Genomic DNA, 18,102 nt, shown 5'->3' on the forward strand with positions numbered 1-18,102 from the left:
ATTGGGTATGCACAAATGTCGATCTGCCTGTTCATAGACCCCAAAGACTAGAGCTGGGATAAACATCCCCCTGTTCGGTTCACGTAAAAACTCCCCAACATGTAAAAAGTTTGAACCCAACCTGCAAACTCTAATAAAGTCTATTGGACCTGAACATGAAAAATCAAAGTCCCCATTTTGAAGCCTTAATTGCAAGGCATTGGCCATAAAAAGGCTATGGGGGCCTGGGTACTGCCCTGGGGCACGTGTATCAATACAAGATTGTTTTACAGGATTTTAATAATGCTTTGGGTCTGGCATGGATTTTAAGAGTGGAACCCCATGCAAAAGTGTTTAAAAACATGGTGTGGGCTCTCCCAAAATCCATACCAGATCCTTAACCATGACACTTGCTGCCACCGCCGGACCCGTGAAAAGAAAAAAAAATGATCTGCCCGCGATGAAGACTAATCACCAAAATACCTGCTCTGCTGTTTGACAGTTCTTATATAGGTAAAGGGCAGGGCCACCTGGTGACATCACCTGGTGGCACCGCCCCATGTGATGTCACCGACTGCCCCCCCCCCCTTTCCTGGCCTGCCAGGCTAAATGCTTGGATAAGGGTCTGGTATGGATTTTCATCATACCTAAGGGCCTTTTTTACATTTTTCTTATGCAGCCTGTTGACAGCAATTGACTCATATGTTTCTAAGAACGCTGCGGCCGGCTTCCTGGCCCACTCCTTAACAGCTATTCACTGTGCCCTGATTGGGCAAAGCTTTTCTCAATCAGGGCTTAGAATGCACTATGCCCCGCAAATTTGGGTGTTTCCCCAATGGGCAAAAAGGCGATGTTTGGGCCGAACTTTTGCTCGGCCCGAACTGCTCGCTCAACTCTATTCAAGACGCCACATGAGAAACAGGAGTGGGCAATATATGTCTCTGGCGATTTAAAAGTTCTCAAAGGTTTCCTATAAACCTAAAAGAATAGATTGTGCCTGGTCACTTTAACCTGTGCTGCTTTCATTTTGGATTTACAAGTCAAACATGCAGTGTTTGGCAATGTCTTTGTTACATTAAAGCAGTGGCTGCCAACCTTTCGGACCTCACGAACCACTAAACTCAAAATTTTGAAACCTGTGGACCACTGACATGAATTTTACATACCTTATGCACACAATGCTCTGGTTCTCTGCCCCCTCCCTCTGGACCACACTGTTGCCTTATACACACAATGCTCCAGCTCTCTGCCCCCCTCCCCCTGGATCACACTGCTGCCTTATACACACAATGCTCTGGCTCTTGTAATAGTGTTTTATAAGTATAGTATTAATTTTATAACTCCAGTCATATGTGCTATACAATAAAACTATACTAACTATACAGAACCAATTGAATAGCTGAACTGTATAAAAATGTTAAGAACTGGATGTGGTAGGATTATCCATATGTTTATAGCAATGCACCCAGAGACAAGGAGAAATAGGTTTTTGGAATAATGTATACCATCTTGCTGTTGTCTGAAGGATTACTTCATTTTTCTCCAGCTCTTTTATCTTTATCGATTTTTCTAGGACTGTCAGGAACATTTTGACTGGTGTTTGAAGTAACACTACACTTCTTCAGCCCTACCTCTGTGGGGTTATATATGTTGTTTATTACCTATGTATTTTAACAAGGACTTTAGAAGCAGAGCTCTTTGAACATTGAGTCTTGATAAACATACAAATAATACATATAATAATTGATAGTAAAAGTAATTGATTGTTACAGAAAATCATAGAAAAAGGCGCTAAAATATATCACAAAATAACGAGGATAAATAACTGAAAATAACAATGATAATTGACAGAAACCTTCCCTGGATGAAGCATTTGGAATTAAGCATCGTTACAAACTGTTAAACAGATTGAGAGAATCAGCCAAATTCAGATAACATACAATGGATTTTTTAATATCATGTATTAATAAGTAATGTTAGTCTAATTAAAGTGTGTTACTCTTAACAAAGCATTTATGTTTGTACTTTATTATCATATATATATATATATATATATATATATATATATATATATATATATATATATATACATACACAGTGTCTCACAAAAGTGAGTACACCCCTCACATTTTTGTAAATATTTTATTATATCTTTTCATGTGACAACACTGAAGAAATTACAATTTGCTACACTGTAAAGTAGTGAGTGTACAGCTTGTATAACAGTGTACATTTCTTGCCCCCTCAAGATAACTCAACACACAGCTATTATTGTCTATGCTGGCAACAAAAGTGAGCACACCCCTAAGTGAAAATGTCCAAATTGGGCCGAACTAGCCATTTTCCTTCCCTGGTGTCATGTGACTTGTTAGTGATACAAAGTCTCAGGTGTGAATGGGGAGCAGGTGTGTTAAATTTGGTGTTATCGCTCTCACTCTCTCCTACTGGAAGTTCAACATGGCACCTTCATGGCAAAGAACTCTCTAGGGATCTGAAAAAAAGAATTGTTGCTCTACATAAAGATGGTCTAGGCTATAAGAAGACTGCCAGGACCCTGAAACTGAGCTGCAGCATGGTGGCCAAGCCCATAGAGCGGTTAACCAGGACAGGTTCCACTCAGAACAGGCCACGCCATGGTCGACCAAAGGTGTTGAGTGCACGTGCTCAGCCTCATATCCAGAGGTTGTCTTTGGGAAATAGACGTATGAGTGCTGCCAGCATTGCTGCAGAGGTTGAAGGGGTGGGGGGTCAGCCTGTCAGTGCTCAGACCATAGGCCACACACTGCATCAAATTAGTCTGCATGGCTGTCGTCCCAGAAGGAAGCCTCTCCTAAAGATAATGTACAAGAAAGCCCGCAAACAGATTGCTGAAGACAAGCAGACAAAGGACATGGATTACTGGAACCAAGTTCTGTGGTCTGATGAGACCAAAATAAACTTATTTGGTTTAGATGGAGTCAAGAGTATGTGGCGGCAACCAGCTGAGGAGTACAGAGACAAGTGTGTCTTGCCTACAGTCAAGCATGGTGGTGGGAGTGTCATGGTCTGGGGCTGCATGAGTGCTGCCAGCACTGGGGTGCCACAGTTAATTGAGGGAATCATGAATGCCAACATGTACTGTGACATACTGAAGCAGAGCATGGTCCCCTCCCTTCGGATACTGGGCTGCAAACACACCTCCAAGACGACCACTGCCCTGCTAAAGAAGCTGAATGTAAAGGTGATGGACTGGCCAAGCATGTCTTCAGACCTAAACCCTATTGAGCATCTGTGGGGCATCCTCAAACGGAAGGTAGAGGAGCGCAAGGTCTCTAACATCCACCAGCTCCGTGATGTTGTCATGGAGGAGTGGAAGAGGACTCCAGCAGCAACCTGTGAAGCTCTGGTGAACTCCATACCAAAGAGGGTTAAGGCAGTGCTGGAAAATAATGATGGCCACACAAAATAATAACACTTTGGGCCCAATTTGGAGGTTTTAACTTAGGGGTGTACTCACTTTTGTTGCCAGCAGTTTAGACATTAATGGCTGTGTGTTGAGTTATTTTGAGGGGACAGCAAATGTACACTGTTATATAAGCTGTACACTCACTACTTTACATTGTAGCAAAGTGTAATTTCTTCAGTGTTGTCACATGAAAAGATATAATAAAATATTTACAAAAATCAGATGGGTGTACTCACTTTTGTGAGATACTGTATATATATATATATATATATATATATATATATATATAAACACAAGGGCATCCATTTTTGTGTATAACATAAAACATTGGTACATAGTGAGTCCACTGAAAAGTAATATTTTAGTTGTAGCTTAGGCCTGGTAGGCTAAGTCAGCTACTGCATTTATACAGTAAACGGTAAGCTTTGGATCTCAGCCCTGTTGCAGTAAATATGGGAGTTTTGGGTTGGGTGCTCAAGAGATAAAAAGGAATAAAATTTTTGGCTGATTTAACTCTATAACATCTACCAAAAACTGAAATATTGGTTTTGGTTTGATTGAACCTTCAAATTCATATCAAAACTGACTGCAGTGTAAACTTTATTAATCAGAATGTGTACCTATGTGTACCTATTAAAAATATATTACAGTTACTCTTTAAGAGGTACATTTAAAGTGTAGCTAAAAAAGCCCAAAACATTTTTTAGTTTAGTTTTGGATAGAGTGGGTAGAGATTAGAGACTTTGGCAGTTTTTTTTTTTATTGCTCTCTTTGCCCCCGTTAAAGAGATTTACCCTCTCAATTTGTTCCATTTGTCGCCAATATCAGGGGATTACAAAGTGTAGAAAATCCACAATTCTTAGTTATCACCACCTAGGGAAGATCTTTTCTTTTGCTTCCTGTTGTGTCTATAGGACAGGAAGTTTAGGGAAATCTCCCGATTTAGACTCAGATGACCAAAAAATAACTAGATGAGTTTTACTACACCATCCAATAAAAAAAAAAGATTTAGCTTTAACTATACTTAAAGACGAAATGCTCACTTATTATTAGCTGTATAACATGCAACCTCAATGTACTTAAATGCACCTGTAGTAAAGCACATAGCAGCGCACATTACATTAGAGAAAAAGGCCCTTGTGTGGTTTTAGGAACGTTGGGGTGTGTTGCCAGCCAATTAAATTTCAACTGGCTGTCTTCACAACATGCACGTTAACATGTAAGATAAAACATTTAACACCTATGCGTTAACGCAAAACACCTATATAAAGGGAGAAAAATCAGTGTTGTCTAAGTGAATTTGCCATCCCTGTGACTGATATAAATATTTGTTTGTATCCAGGATGCTGTTGCCAACCATCTTTATTACGTTTCTGACACCTCTGCTTGCGACTGAAGATATTTCCCAGCAAATATTACTGAGTTACAGTGATTAGCTTAGAACAGTAACATGCAGTAAGTTGTGCTTTAACAGTAAAAAAATAATAAAATGTATCTAAATGTAAAGAGAAAGTAAAAGAGCTTACCAAACACTGTCAGCTCTGCTGGGTCACTATCTCTTTCTCCCACCATATTAGTTCCAACACAAGTGTACATTCCTGCATCACTTTTCCTTGTGTTCGAAATCATCAGTTTTCCACTTCGAATCTTGAAAGAGAATAAAAAAGAAAGAATACTGCTTTAAAATATGTTCATTACAGCCTACATTAATTTCAACAGGTCTCTTCGGCCTCCCCCAATCCCAGTGGAGCAGTAGAGGCATGTTGGAATTTTCAGGTATAATTTATCACTGCTGGGTATAATAAAGTGGACCTAGCATCATAAATGTTTTGTCACGTTAAGTGCATGCATACTAAGTCATGTGGAAATACACCGATCAGCCCTAACAGTATGACCACTGACAGGCAGTCATGTGAATCACATTGAATATCTAGTTACAATGCCACCTGAAAGTGGATGGGCTATATTAGGCAGCAAGTGAACATGTTGACCCTGAAGTTGTTGTGTTGGAAGCCGAAAAAATGGCCATTGCAGTTGTTGTGTATGGGGGTTGTATAGCCACAGACCAGTCAGGGTGCCCATGCTGACCCATGAACCAGCCAAAAAACACCTACAATGGGCACATGAGCATCAGAACTGGACCACAGAGCAATGAAAGAAGGTACATAGCAACAAGGAGATCAGCACTAACCACAGTGGATATTGGAAGCAAGGGAACCGCAGCCAACATGATTCGTGTATTCATGTTGGCTGCGGTTCCCTTGCTTCCAATATCCACTGTGGTTAGCGTTGATCTCCTTGTTGCTATGTACCTTTGTGCTGTTCTCAGCATTTTTAACAGCAGCACCGCAGGTGGAGTTATTAACTATTTAGTGACACTGCCACAGTCCCAGCGATGGACTTCTCTGGTTTTGCAATGAAAGAAGGTAGCCTGGTCTGATGAATCATGATTACTTTTACATCGTGTGGGTGGCAGAGGATGCAGTATGGGAAGAAGGCAAGCCGGCAGAGGGAGTGTGATTTGTGCATTTGATTTGTGTGATTTCAATGCATTTATGATTTTATCTAATGTAAGTGTGTTTTTTTTACTACTTTTAATAAATGCTATTTGGATTCACACTATGTGGAGCATCCTTTTGTTTTTGAGCCTATATATACGAATGTCACTATTGGAAGCCTGACTTCACTATATAGCTGAAAAATCCACAGGAATGCCGCTACAAGGCCCTGGTGGGGTAATCAGCCAAAAAGTGCTGCTGGCCTCCTCTGATAAGAGGCCCAGTACTGCTGGTAAGCAGACATTTGCATTATTTCTATGGTGGTGGTGTCTTTGGTGGTCAGCTACACTTGGTGGTGGAATGTGATGTGTGTCATTTGGTACACCTGCAAGCTGAGATTTTATCAACTTGGAATTCTTACATGGGACTTTATAGCTTATTTCTGTACTCATTTTCCTTGTAATATCAGATATGTTTAAATATCATTTTTAGCGTAAGGGCCCTTTCACACGGGCGCTCCGTATGTCTGCAAATCATCCTATTTTTTTGCGGATGATTTACGGACATAATGTAAGTCAATGGCATTGCGGATGTCAGCGGAATACCATCCGCTGACATCCGATTTTCTTCCTTTCAGTTCTGTTCCGTTTTTTTGGAACGGAACAGAACCCTATTTTTCCTCCGTTCAAAAAACGGAAAGGAAGGAAAATCGGATGTCAGCGGTGTCATATATATATATGAAATAGAGAAGCCAGATTACTTACGCTTATTCTTTCGTCTCTGTCATCTATCCGAACTTTGTCCTTCTTCCAGTATATGGTTGGCTCAGGATGTCCTCTAGGTGGCTGACACTCCAAAATGGCGGGCTCCCCAGCTGCCACTACAACATCTGTAGGGTTCAGTCGAAAGTCGTCCCGAAGCACTGTTATGACAAAGTAAGGTTTGCACAACATCAGAATGGGCAATGCAACACTAAATGTAAGGTATATAAAACAAAAAAAAAAAAACAGCAGTTATCAGTTCATATTTAATATGTATTTAAAGCCATTTATATCTGGATAGAGTTGTGGTCTCCATGGGGAATGTTTACCTTTAATTCCTACCCTGGAGACACCATGATAGAAAAATTTTGATCTCCCAACAGTCTTGGTGATGATGGTGACCTTACAACAGATTAGCTAAGCAGAATCCCACCCTTGCTCAAGATAATATAAAGAGAAATGGTTTCTGTGCTAAACCCTACAGATATCTTATGTTATATACATAGATTGTGCCCTATTGAAATGTGAATAATAAAAATGCTGCTGTATTGATTCATCTCCTCAAAGGCTGCTGATTGCCTCTATACCTGTTTCAATATTATATATATATATATATATATATATATATATATATATATATATATATATATATATATATACATAATTAATATTATATATATATATATATATATATATATATATATATATATATATATATATATATATATATATATATTATAATATAATTAATCATTTAATATAAATAATTTAATATAATTTATTATAATTTAATAATTTAATTTAATATAAATAATTATTATTAATAATAATAATAATAATTATATATATATATATATATATATATATATATATATATATATATATATATATATATATATATATAGTATGTTAGAGAATGGAGGGAGGAAAAAAATGGATAGAAAAAATAGATCCTCCTTAGTTTTCTCTGGAGATCAGAGAGTATGAATGGGCACCATCACTGTGGAAAGAAATTGGAGAGGGGTTCCCTTTTAGAATAGAGAATATTTTTTAATAAAAAAAAATGAAACAAATATATTAAATGTTCCACTGCATAAACCAATTTTCAGATCCTAAACTGTCATACTGGTGGCAGGCTATTTTTTTTTTTATCTCTTGTGGTCTCCTTTAAAAAAAATAGCTGGGTTTATATTTGCTAGGTGAACTGCGGATTCGATTTACAGTCATCTGCAGACTGAATCTAACGCTCCTTAATTATGCCACAGAACTGGCATACAGTAAAACTCTGCAAACAGTTGCTTCTCCACTTGTTCCAATTTCTCCAGCTCAGCCTAGACATGGCCAAGAATGCCGAAAGCAATACATAAATCAGCACTTCATTTGAAAATAAATTAGGTAACATATGCTAGCTTCTTATGTAAATGACATGTTTTAAAAGAGGGATTAGGACCCTCTAGCTGGCTATATCTCTCCAGAATGATACCCACTTCACCGCTACCACTGTAAGTGCATTCCGCTTTGCAAAATAATTGGCAAGCAGTTTTGTGAAAGGCAATGAGAAAATAAGGTGTAGCAACGTTATAAAAGCAGACCACGCACAACAAATAGTCATAAAATGATACAGAAATAAATGTATAAGGGGGCTCTTCAAACTTGCAATAACAGATTGCAGATGGCACAAGTGACGGCTGTGTTGTAGCAGAGGGTAAGTGTGGATTGGTTTCGTGTCTAAAGCTGACTCTTTGATATTGTGTCAAAAGTTACTTAGATCCATAACCAAAAAATCTCCAGCCTTCTGTGATGTTTTCATCTTTATTTAAGCATCTTTCAGTCAAACAAATTTGTGGAAGAGAAATAGCTGAGTGCTGAAGAGTGTTTCTGCCAGTACCCTCCATGAGCCCAAGTCATAACCTTCATTGTACATCTGGTCTCATGTCAAGCCAAATGGGCAGCTGAAGCTGTCACCCCATTCAAGGATAAAAATGCAAAGTCCTTCTCCCCAGCATACACGCTACACATCCTTCAATCAAGTTAACTACAGCTTATAATTACTGAGCCTGATAATTAAGGGTAGCACTACAGTCTAATTGATGGGCAACTGCACTCAAAAGAGATATTTGAGTTTTGGATGGGCAGTAGTGACTTGAATCACCTGCCCCATTTCTGTACCGTATCTCTCAGGCCTTCCTTTTTTTGGCAAGATATTCCTGGAATACCAGATAGATGTAATAAGCTGGCACTCGGTTCAGCTTACTACTGTTCATTTAACTAGCAGCAAGGCTAAATTAAAAATCAACTTTGGGTGGAGCTGATATTACAAGAATTAGATATTGTTTAGAAATCATGGGCTACTAGAATTATTATGTATAACCAGTTTAATATGGACTTTCACCTCTTTTTTAACTTAAATCTTGGTCTTTACCCCCTGGTATAATCGCAGATTTTTTTTTTTATTTCGTTTTTTTTTAAAAATACCTTTTTTGAAGTTGCCATCCATGTGCATCTGTATTTCCCAACTAGGTGAGAATAATGTAACCACCAGCTGCCTGTAGCCTTCAGGGATATTCATGTAACGCATTCCAAGAGGCTTTAAAGGAGAAGTACAGCCAAAGCTGTGGATCACAGAAGTGCAGTTCGTTTTGCACTCCTGTGACCCATTTTCAGCAGACAGTGGGCTGAAGCCTGCTGTTGGCTGATGTCACAAAGGCAGAGTTTTGAGTAGGCAGGTGAAGCTACGTGACTAAAATGACCTGCAGCACTGTCATCTTGTTCCAAGAAGTACAAAAAAGAAAATATCAGATCTACTAGCAGGATGAACAGGTAAATAAACTGTTAAGTGGATGTGCAGAAAACCACAAGTTTTGTGCACTGAACACTTACAGAGTCACTAAGTGCCGGTTCACACTATAGCGTGTGCGGCGATCGCATGTAATATCGGAGCGCACTGCTCCTTCATTACATGTGATCGGATGTGCAGTGCGAATTCAGCCATACACTTTGTATGGCTAAATTTGCACTGCACCCGCATAAAAGTCGCACATGACCCTTTTTTTCAGCCGCATCAGGATCGGATCGCACAATGGTTCACACTTGTGCGATCCGATCCTGTGTGAACTGTCAGATCGCACTGCGATATGCGATCAAACTGGGGGTGTCGTTAAGATTTCATTGACACCCCCTGCGTATTGCATATGAAAGTGTGAACTGCCAGATGTGCGTTTGCGATGCGGGAACAGGCTGCGGATTCGCAGCCTTCACGCATCGCACAAGTGTGACCCGGCACTAAGTCAGCACATCAACCAATCAGAAAACTTGTTGTATTGTTTGCAGTCAATAACAGGCATCCATTGATCGGACCTCCTCCAATTATAGAATTCCTTGTATTTACTGAAAAAGTCTCTTCAACCCCACTGGAACAGGGAAGCGTTTCATGTGTGTGGAACAGAACACTCTGTTAAATTTTAGACTCCTCTAACTATATTTAGACTCCAGATGTAACATATCAATAAATATAGGTAACCAAGCTGACCCTATGTAAATTTGAAAAGTACTGCAGATTATTCCTAGAGTTCAGCTATAAAAAATCCATCTTTCCACCCGCTGCCTGCTGATTTAGAAATGAAAGAACAGCAGAAGACTGATGAGCCTATCCGTCTGATCACTCTGCTGTCTCCTTCCATCAGCATTTTCATTTATCAAAACCTTTGCATGCAACACATGTAAATGGATTTCAGTTAACTCCTACCACTCCAAGTTTGAAGGTTGCAGTATAAGGCCACACTGACATGGGCATAATACAGTGTACACCCATGTTTACCTGTATGGGGATTCCCATGTAGGAAGTCCCATGTCAATTCATGTAATTTGGGGAAGCTGCACAGACACAGCTACAGCTCCCAATTAGACATCTGTTTGGGTGCAGGTCTCCAAATGCACTATCTACGTTTGGGGTCACACACCCGCACTGATGTCAAATTGGGAGCATTGGCTATGTCTGTGCAGCTGCTATATCCTAATTGACATGAATGAGCCTGCCTGCACGGGGATGCTTGGAATGCTTTTGCATTCCTGTACGAGTAAATATGGCCCTCACACAGCTAATAACTTATTTATTAACCTATGTAATGCATATGTGTGGACGGAAGAGGGTGTGTTTACATCCATGCGCTGCACATATGCGCCCAGGGGCGGCCATGGTTTCTGTGCTAAAAATGTGCTCTCTGTGCACTCTCAGCACAGTGACGGAGCTCTCCTGGACAGAGACTCACTGGCTGGACTGGCTCACTGTGACTGCTATGACAGCGGTCATGTGATCGGTCAGTCCTTCCCTCCCCTCTAAATACCCTGTTAACCTTCCTGGCGGTATGATTCTTTCGGATTTTAGGTGCTGAAAGCGGTACCATTATTTTGCATGTAATTCTTAAGAATGAGCAGCCCAAACCTATTATTTACATATGATTTTTTTTTTACTGTGCGTCCTTCTTCATAACATCCCGGGTATGATAAAGTTTGAAACACAAAATCATAAATTATAATATAATAAATAACTATAAATAAGTTAAAGTATGTATGTATGTATGTATACATATATATACTGTATATATACATCGCTGGATCCCGGTGACAAGGTAAGTAACCCCTCTACCAGGATCCAGCGATCTTCCTAGCGGTACCCGAGTGTGGCACGGGGTTACCGCTTTTGGCACTGAAATTTAACCCCGAGCCACACTTGGGAATACCGCTAGGAAGGTTAAAAGGACAGTGGACTGGGTGGAAGGGGGTTATTATTTACAATACTGCATGAACATTTGTCTTTATATTTGTCCAGACTTCGCGTTTTAAGACACAATGAGGTTGATTTATTAAAGGCAAATAGACTGTGAACTTTTGCAAGTGCATTTGCTCCAGAGCTTAGTAAATTAGATAAAGCTGCACTTTACAAAGAATACCCAATCACATGCAAGGAAAAAAGCAAAAACTGTATTTTTGCTTGCACATGACTGGATGATGGAAGTCAGCAGAGCTCCCCCTTATTTACTAAGCTATGGAGCAACTGCACTTGCAAAAGTGCACAGTCTATTTGCCTTTAGTAAAGCTCTCCCAATGTTTGCTTGTGTTCCAGCTGAATCAATGCTAAAGTCATTCTGACAAAACATAGATTATTGTGCCAATGAATCCGATTATTCCCTCAATGATTGCAGAAATATTCTGGAATATTTTCATGGGCTGAGGTGAATATTTGTGAGGTAAATATGTGTCTAAAGCAAGAAATGTTTAAATAAACTGTCCCAAGCACCTGTCACAGTAAACGAATCATTGCTTCCAGCAAAGCAACTGCTTGCAAACACCTGCCAGACTAGGCCGGAATCCAGGCCTTGGCTGCGTCGTATCATTTAGCAAGAGATCGTACACAACACATTAATATGCTGATTTGTTTTTGTTTTTATCCCCTAAATGGTTTTAAGTATGTGTCCATTATCGAACGATATTTGGTTTAAGAGTTACTAATTCTCTATTTTTTTGCTTTCTGATAAACGGCCATTGCAGCCATCACAAAAATATATCTCTATAGGATTTACATTTACATGATGATTACAAATAACCATCTGTCTGCTCCTAGTTTTTCAATCTGGTCTGCGTCCCACGAGCCCCTCTTTTATGGTCAAAACAGCGAAGCTAGAAAGGGAAGAAAAAAAAAAGCGCTGTCCTGTCAAGAGGCGAAGAATAATTGCGTATGCCTCCCAAAAGATCCTGGCTTTTTTTTTCCGCAACACAAAGAATTGCTGAGATTTGTAAAACCTGGAATATTTTTAGATGTCAGAAGGTAAACAAAATTACACTTGCCATACTGACTATGCAGAAGCATTACTGGTTTCCAGATGGCTTAGAGTAAGGAGAAATAAAATCCTGTCAGGATTGAAGTGCACCTGTCCGGTCCATGAGGGAGGCGGCCATTGTGCCCCATAGTTACTAAGGCTAACATAATTCCATCGAGTTAAACCTGTTCTGTCTAAATAATTTTGGTATAATGTCAGTCTGCGCAAAGGGAAATAAAAATTCCAGTGAGGAAGTTGCTAATACATCCACAGTGAGGAGAAAAGATTCTTCTAGAACCAGTGAATGGATGTTTTGTTAAAATATCTTAAATATTAATTTTATTGAAAGAGGAGTTCTGTCCCTCCCCAAAAAAAAGTTAAGTCAGCAGCTACAAATACTGTAGCTGGTGATTTTTACTAATCGGGTACTTACCTGTCTAGGCATTCACCCAAACCGATTGTCGAAATGGCTCTCGGGCGCTACCGTCGCCATCTTGGCAAAGGGAAACCAGGAGTGAAGCCTTGCGGGTTCACAGCCAGTTTCCTACTGTGCATGCGCAAAAGGCCCTGTGCTTTCTCAATAGGTTGGCTGCGGGGGGGGGGGGGGGGGACTTCCGGCTGAGTTCACCATGGCACCGTTCCCCCCCAAAATGTGCAAAATGTGGCATCAGAGGGGAACAAGCAGAATTTCCCCTTTTGGGTGGAGCTCTGCTTTAACTATTATTAATTATATTATATCATTATTTATTATTAATTCATAATTTCATTATTTAATTCATTAAACAATAAAGAACTTCAGTTCTCCAGCCTCAGCCCTTTATTCAGCTCCACCATTATGGTGCCTGTGCAGATATGCCCAAGGGGTCTGTGCCTGCACAGGATATTTTCTGCACGTGCACAAGGACAGGGACATTTTTGGATTTCCATGCAATATAGAAGGTAAAAAAAAAGTAAAACATTTAAAATATTTTTAAGAAATTGAAATAGAGGAAAGAGCAGGGCATGAGGACATTAGGTTTAGGGCTAAGGCCCACTTTAATTATAAGTATAAAAATCCTAAATGTTTAAATATATTACAATTGATGTAAAAAATATTAAAACAAAAAATTGAAAAAAAAAAATCGAAATAGAACTTCGGCTTCCAATTAAAAAGTAGCTGCAGCATTTAAATATGTTGTACAGGAACAGAATGTGAAGGTGATAGTAAGGGCTAAATATGTATCATGCCCCCCCCCCCAATAAAATTGTGCAAAATAGGAGAAATTAGTCCCAATGGGGTTTAAGTGAGGCATATACATATAGAGGTAGTAACAGTCAGTGAAAATGTGGTATTTATAAAAAGGTAAATATTTTATTAATGAACATGTAAAAAAAAAGAAGAGGAGGATGAGTGGACAAAGCAGTACTCAAACTTCATAAAATACACATCGTTTCAATGACAACAATGTACAAGTATCTGTGCAACACAGTTACCAAATCAACTAAAGGGCGCCCAATGATTGTAGGAGCCAACTGGATAGTGATTCGAACCAGGTAGTCCCAACATGTTTCAAAATCCTGAGATGATTTCTTCATCAGGGGAACGGAAAGCGCAGAGTTGTCATAGTGGGATATGTCATCAGAGATCAAAAACAACATGTATTATTGGCCGAGAGGGATTCTTAGGAAGCCAAAAACCCAGGGGGCTAAAAGATGTAAGGGGTAGTTTTTTTTTCATTCATTGAAGTCACAGCCTAAGCCAAAGAAGATCAGAACCAAAATTGTTCCTAAGCTGATGAAAAATGAAGATCAGTATTGATTCCAGGTCAATGCCATAGGTGCCGTGTCATGCCCTCAGACATCTCACAAGGATCACTAAAAAAGGGAAGGAGATCCGAGGCCATCAGAGGGACTATCCCATATAGAGGAAGCCAGGTTGTGAGCAGAGTGAGCGGCTGTCTCCCTCAATCATACAGGGCCAAATGGTAAACTGCAGTTTACCATTTTACTGGTGGTACATATATATATATATATATATATATATATATTATTGATTCCCCCCCCCCCCCCCATTCAGAACTTCTTAATGGGATGCTAGGGTGAGCAAGAAGGGGCTATTGATTTGGGTAACTGTACAAAACTAAGGTAAACAATGTTATGTATACAGTATATGTGTTCAGTTGAATCTGACTCTCGGCAATCCTATGGGTCAGCTCTGAGGGCACCATTTCTGATACACTGGAGAGCTTTATTCCATAATTTAATATTTGCCTTTTTTTTGCAAAATCTTTGACAAGACAGAGTGCCAGGCCTATACTCACCCCCCCCCCCCATCACAGCACTCAGCACGATTGCGAATGCACACACATCAGTCATGCAGCTGCCTACCACCACCGCGTTCCACGCATACACCCTCTAGGCATTCCCCATATACCAGGACATTTAAGCACTACATATAGCACAGTCCCGGTTGGTAATGCAGAGGAATATGCACCTTGATTAACCATCCCTCTAGTATATCCCTCATCTGGATTCACATCCTCTCCAGTACATCCTTCCCTTACCAGACCTGCACCTCCCCACCATACATAGAGCGACATCGCTGACTCTTATGCACCGGAGCTTCCACAAGGAACCTATCAGGATACTCACATTGAACGTGAGAAGAACATTCTCATACCTAGGAATACTCCATGTGAACTTCCTTCACCCCCCCATTTTTCTCCCTGATAAGTGACATTCATTTTTTGCACCGGCGGGTTTTTGTACTATTGTTAAATGTTTGTTTGTCCTGTTTTCTGTCCATCGTTGAATCCATGTTATTTGTACTGCATAGCCAGGCCAAATTAGACAGGAGCCAATTAACCTGCAGCATGTTTTTGGGCTATGAGAGTAAACCAGAGCACCCCCACACAAACACAGAGAGAACATTAACTACCGCCCATGCAAACATGGTGAGAAAAAGCAAACTTCGTGCAGATAGTATCCTGATCAAGATTTTAACTAAAGATATTGCTGAAAGTCAGAAGTATTAACCACTAAGTGACAGTGCCACCCAAGCTATGTTATAGATCAGAGGTCTCAAACTGGCAGCCCTCCAGCTGTTGCAGAACCACAAGTCCCATCATGCCCCTGCCTAAAGGAGTCATGCTTGTAGCTGTCAGCCTTGCAATGCCTCATGGGAATTGTAGTTCTGCAACAGCTGGAGGGCCACCGGTTTTTAGACCCCCTGTTATAGATTAAATTATATTTGATTAACTTTCATTTGCGCCAGAATGAGTAAAAGGAAGGTTCCTAGAAATAATTTAACACCATGGTTATGTTGGTGATGTTTGTTTTATTAAGGAGCAAGAACACAATGAAGATCTCTTTCTTATTCCGGCTATTCATTTTTTTCTGCCATTTCTATGATGTACTCGTAGTTCACTGAGCACTGTTAATATATTCCAGCCAATAGTTTAGTAAGATACTATTTCAAGACCTTGTCAAAACAGCACCGCTCAATAATTATGCCACGCTAGTCGTTAGAGGATGCAGCGATAATCATAACACCAGTTTAAAATTGCTTGTTTTAATTTTCAATCCTATTGTAAAAAATGGTAAAGAAAAGAAAAATCAATGGAAGCTTAATTATATAAGGATTACATGCATGCAGTGGCTGTGAATGGCTGTGTTTCCATATGTGGAACTGTAATCAGTGATGTTCAAAATAGCAAAGATGACAATTTTTACATCACACACATTCATACATAGAACAAAGGATTTTTACAAATGATACTCTCAGTGTAAAATGTAGTCTGTGACCGACATTTAACAACATGACAACACCACTGTTATTATATTTGTTAAATAAAGTATAAGTAAACCCAATCATTAAAGTAATTTAAACCTACATTATTTTTTACTATTTAAAATAACAAACATATCATACCTACCTGCTCTGATTCTCCTCTTCTTGGGTCCCCTGCCGAAGCTCCTCCCCCCTGCAAGGTACCCTCATAACAGGTTGCTTGCTATGGGGCTACACCTGCATGCTCGCTCCTGAGCTCTGCTTTGAGTGTTCATTGACACACAGAGCATGTCCCAGCTCCACCTCCACGTCCTCTTTACTGGTAGTGATTGACAGCAGCAGGAGCCAACGACTCCTGCTGCTGCCTCTCTGTCCAATGAAGAGAGAGAGAGTGAGGAGAGCTGCTGCTCTTGGATCAAGATTGGGCTGGGGGTTGCAGCTTTTAATAAAGTAATGCCTGGTGATCCTGCTCTCAAGGCCCTTGTGGACTGGGGAAGAGATGGCACCAGCCCTCCCCAATCCAATGTGGAACTACAAAAACAATAAAGGGGAAGATGCAAACACCCGGTGCATTTCCAGAGTAAAAAGATGATTTTTTTTTCAAAGGCAATAAAACCAATAAAATGCATACTCACACAGGTACGATAATAAACAGCATATAGTGGGAAGATACCATGAGGTGCAAAGTGCAAATGCTGCAACAACCTCACGTGAAGTTGTTGCAGCATTTGCACTTTGCACCTCATGGTACCTTCCCACTTATATTGTGTTTAATATTATACCTTTGTGACTATGACTTGTATAGGTTTTATTGCCTTTGAATAAATCACCTATTTACTTGGGTAATACACCAGGTTCTTTCACCTTCCTCTTTATTGTTTTTGAAGTTACTAACATGCACTTGACCATCCACTTAATGTAAAAGAAAAGGTGATTCATGAGATCAGGCTACCTTCTCTCACTGCTGTGTGGTCCAGTTCTGATGCTTATGTGCCCATTGTAGCATCTCTTGGCTGTGGACATGGGTCAACATGGGCACCCTGACTGGTCAACTTGGGTAGACCCATGCACAACAAATTGTGATGCCCAATTTTTCTGTTTTCAACAAAAAAACTTCAGGGACAACATGTTTACTTGTTGTTTAATATATCCCACTGACTTTCAGATGCCATTGTAATGAGATAATCTATGACAGGGCTCTTTCACACGGTCCGCCTCCGTCGGCGGACTCCGTGCTGCTCAGCGGGGGATCGTTCGCCGATCCCCGCTGAGCAGGCAGGTGACAGCTCCTTCTCCACTCTGTGTGCGGAGAGGGAGGTGTCCGAGCCCCGCTGCTCTCTATGGGGGAATCGGATGAGAGCGGACCGCCTGTCCGCTCTCATCCGATCCCATCCGATCCCATCCCCTGGACAGATGGAAAATAGGGTTTCCATCCGTCCGGATTTCATGGACACGATCGGATGCGTATGGCAGCGGGTATCAGCGGACATGTCACTGCTGACATCCGCTGCCCCATTGGGATGCATGGAGGATCCGATCAGTTCCGCCCAAAAAACTGACAGATGGATCTGATCGGATCGTTCGTGTAAATGGGGCCTTATTCGTTTTACCTGTGAGTGGTTATAAAGTATGGCTGATTGGTGTATGTCTGTTTTAAAGCCTTTATGAAGGGGGAGTTTTATTGCCCCTGAAAGATGTAGGCTGTCTTTATGTGACTGTATTGTGAAAAATAAAGGGACTTTAGACTCTTTCACCTTTTGGTTGGGCGCACATTTGTATGTCAGCTTTAAGTTTAGATGTTTAGAGGGAGCGTTCCTAATTCTGGGACGTAGAT

General features: G+C 40.3%; 1 protein-coding gene across 11 annotated transcripts in view; it reads right to left on the bottom strand.

Moving 5' to 3' along the window:
* ROBO2 (roundabout guidance receptor 2) overlaps window positions 1-18,102 on the bottom strand; it is a 1,381,003-nt gene that overhangs the window by 199,204 nt on the left and 1,163,697 nt on the right. For all 11 annotated transcript variants that reach the window (XM_082246200.1, XM_082246196.1, XM_082246202.1 and 8 more), the window contains exons 3-4: window positions 6,687-6,844; window positions 4,951-5,071 (exon numbers count right to left, since the gene is read on the bottom strand). In XM_082246200.1, the coding sequence (XP_082102326.1) occupies window positions 4,951-5,071; window positions 6,687-6,844 (279 nt within the window). The remainder of the gene's footprint in view (window positions 1-4,950; window positions 5,072-6,686; window positions 6,845-18,102) is intronic.

Source organism: Pelophylax lessonae, assembly GCF_965119305.1.
Source record: "Pelophylax lessonae genome assembly, chromosome: 2".
Lineage (NCBI taxonomy): Eukaryota > Metazoa > Chordata > Amphibia > Anura > Ranidae > Pelophylax > Pelophylax lessonae.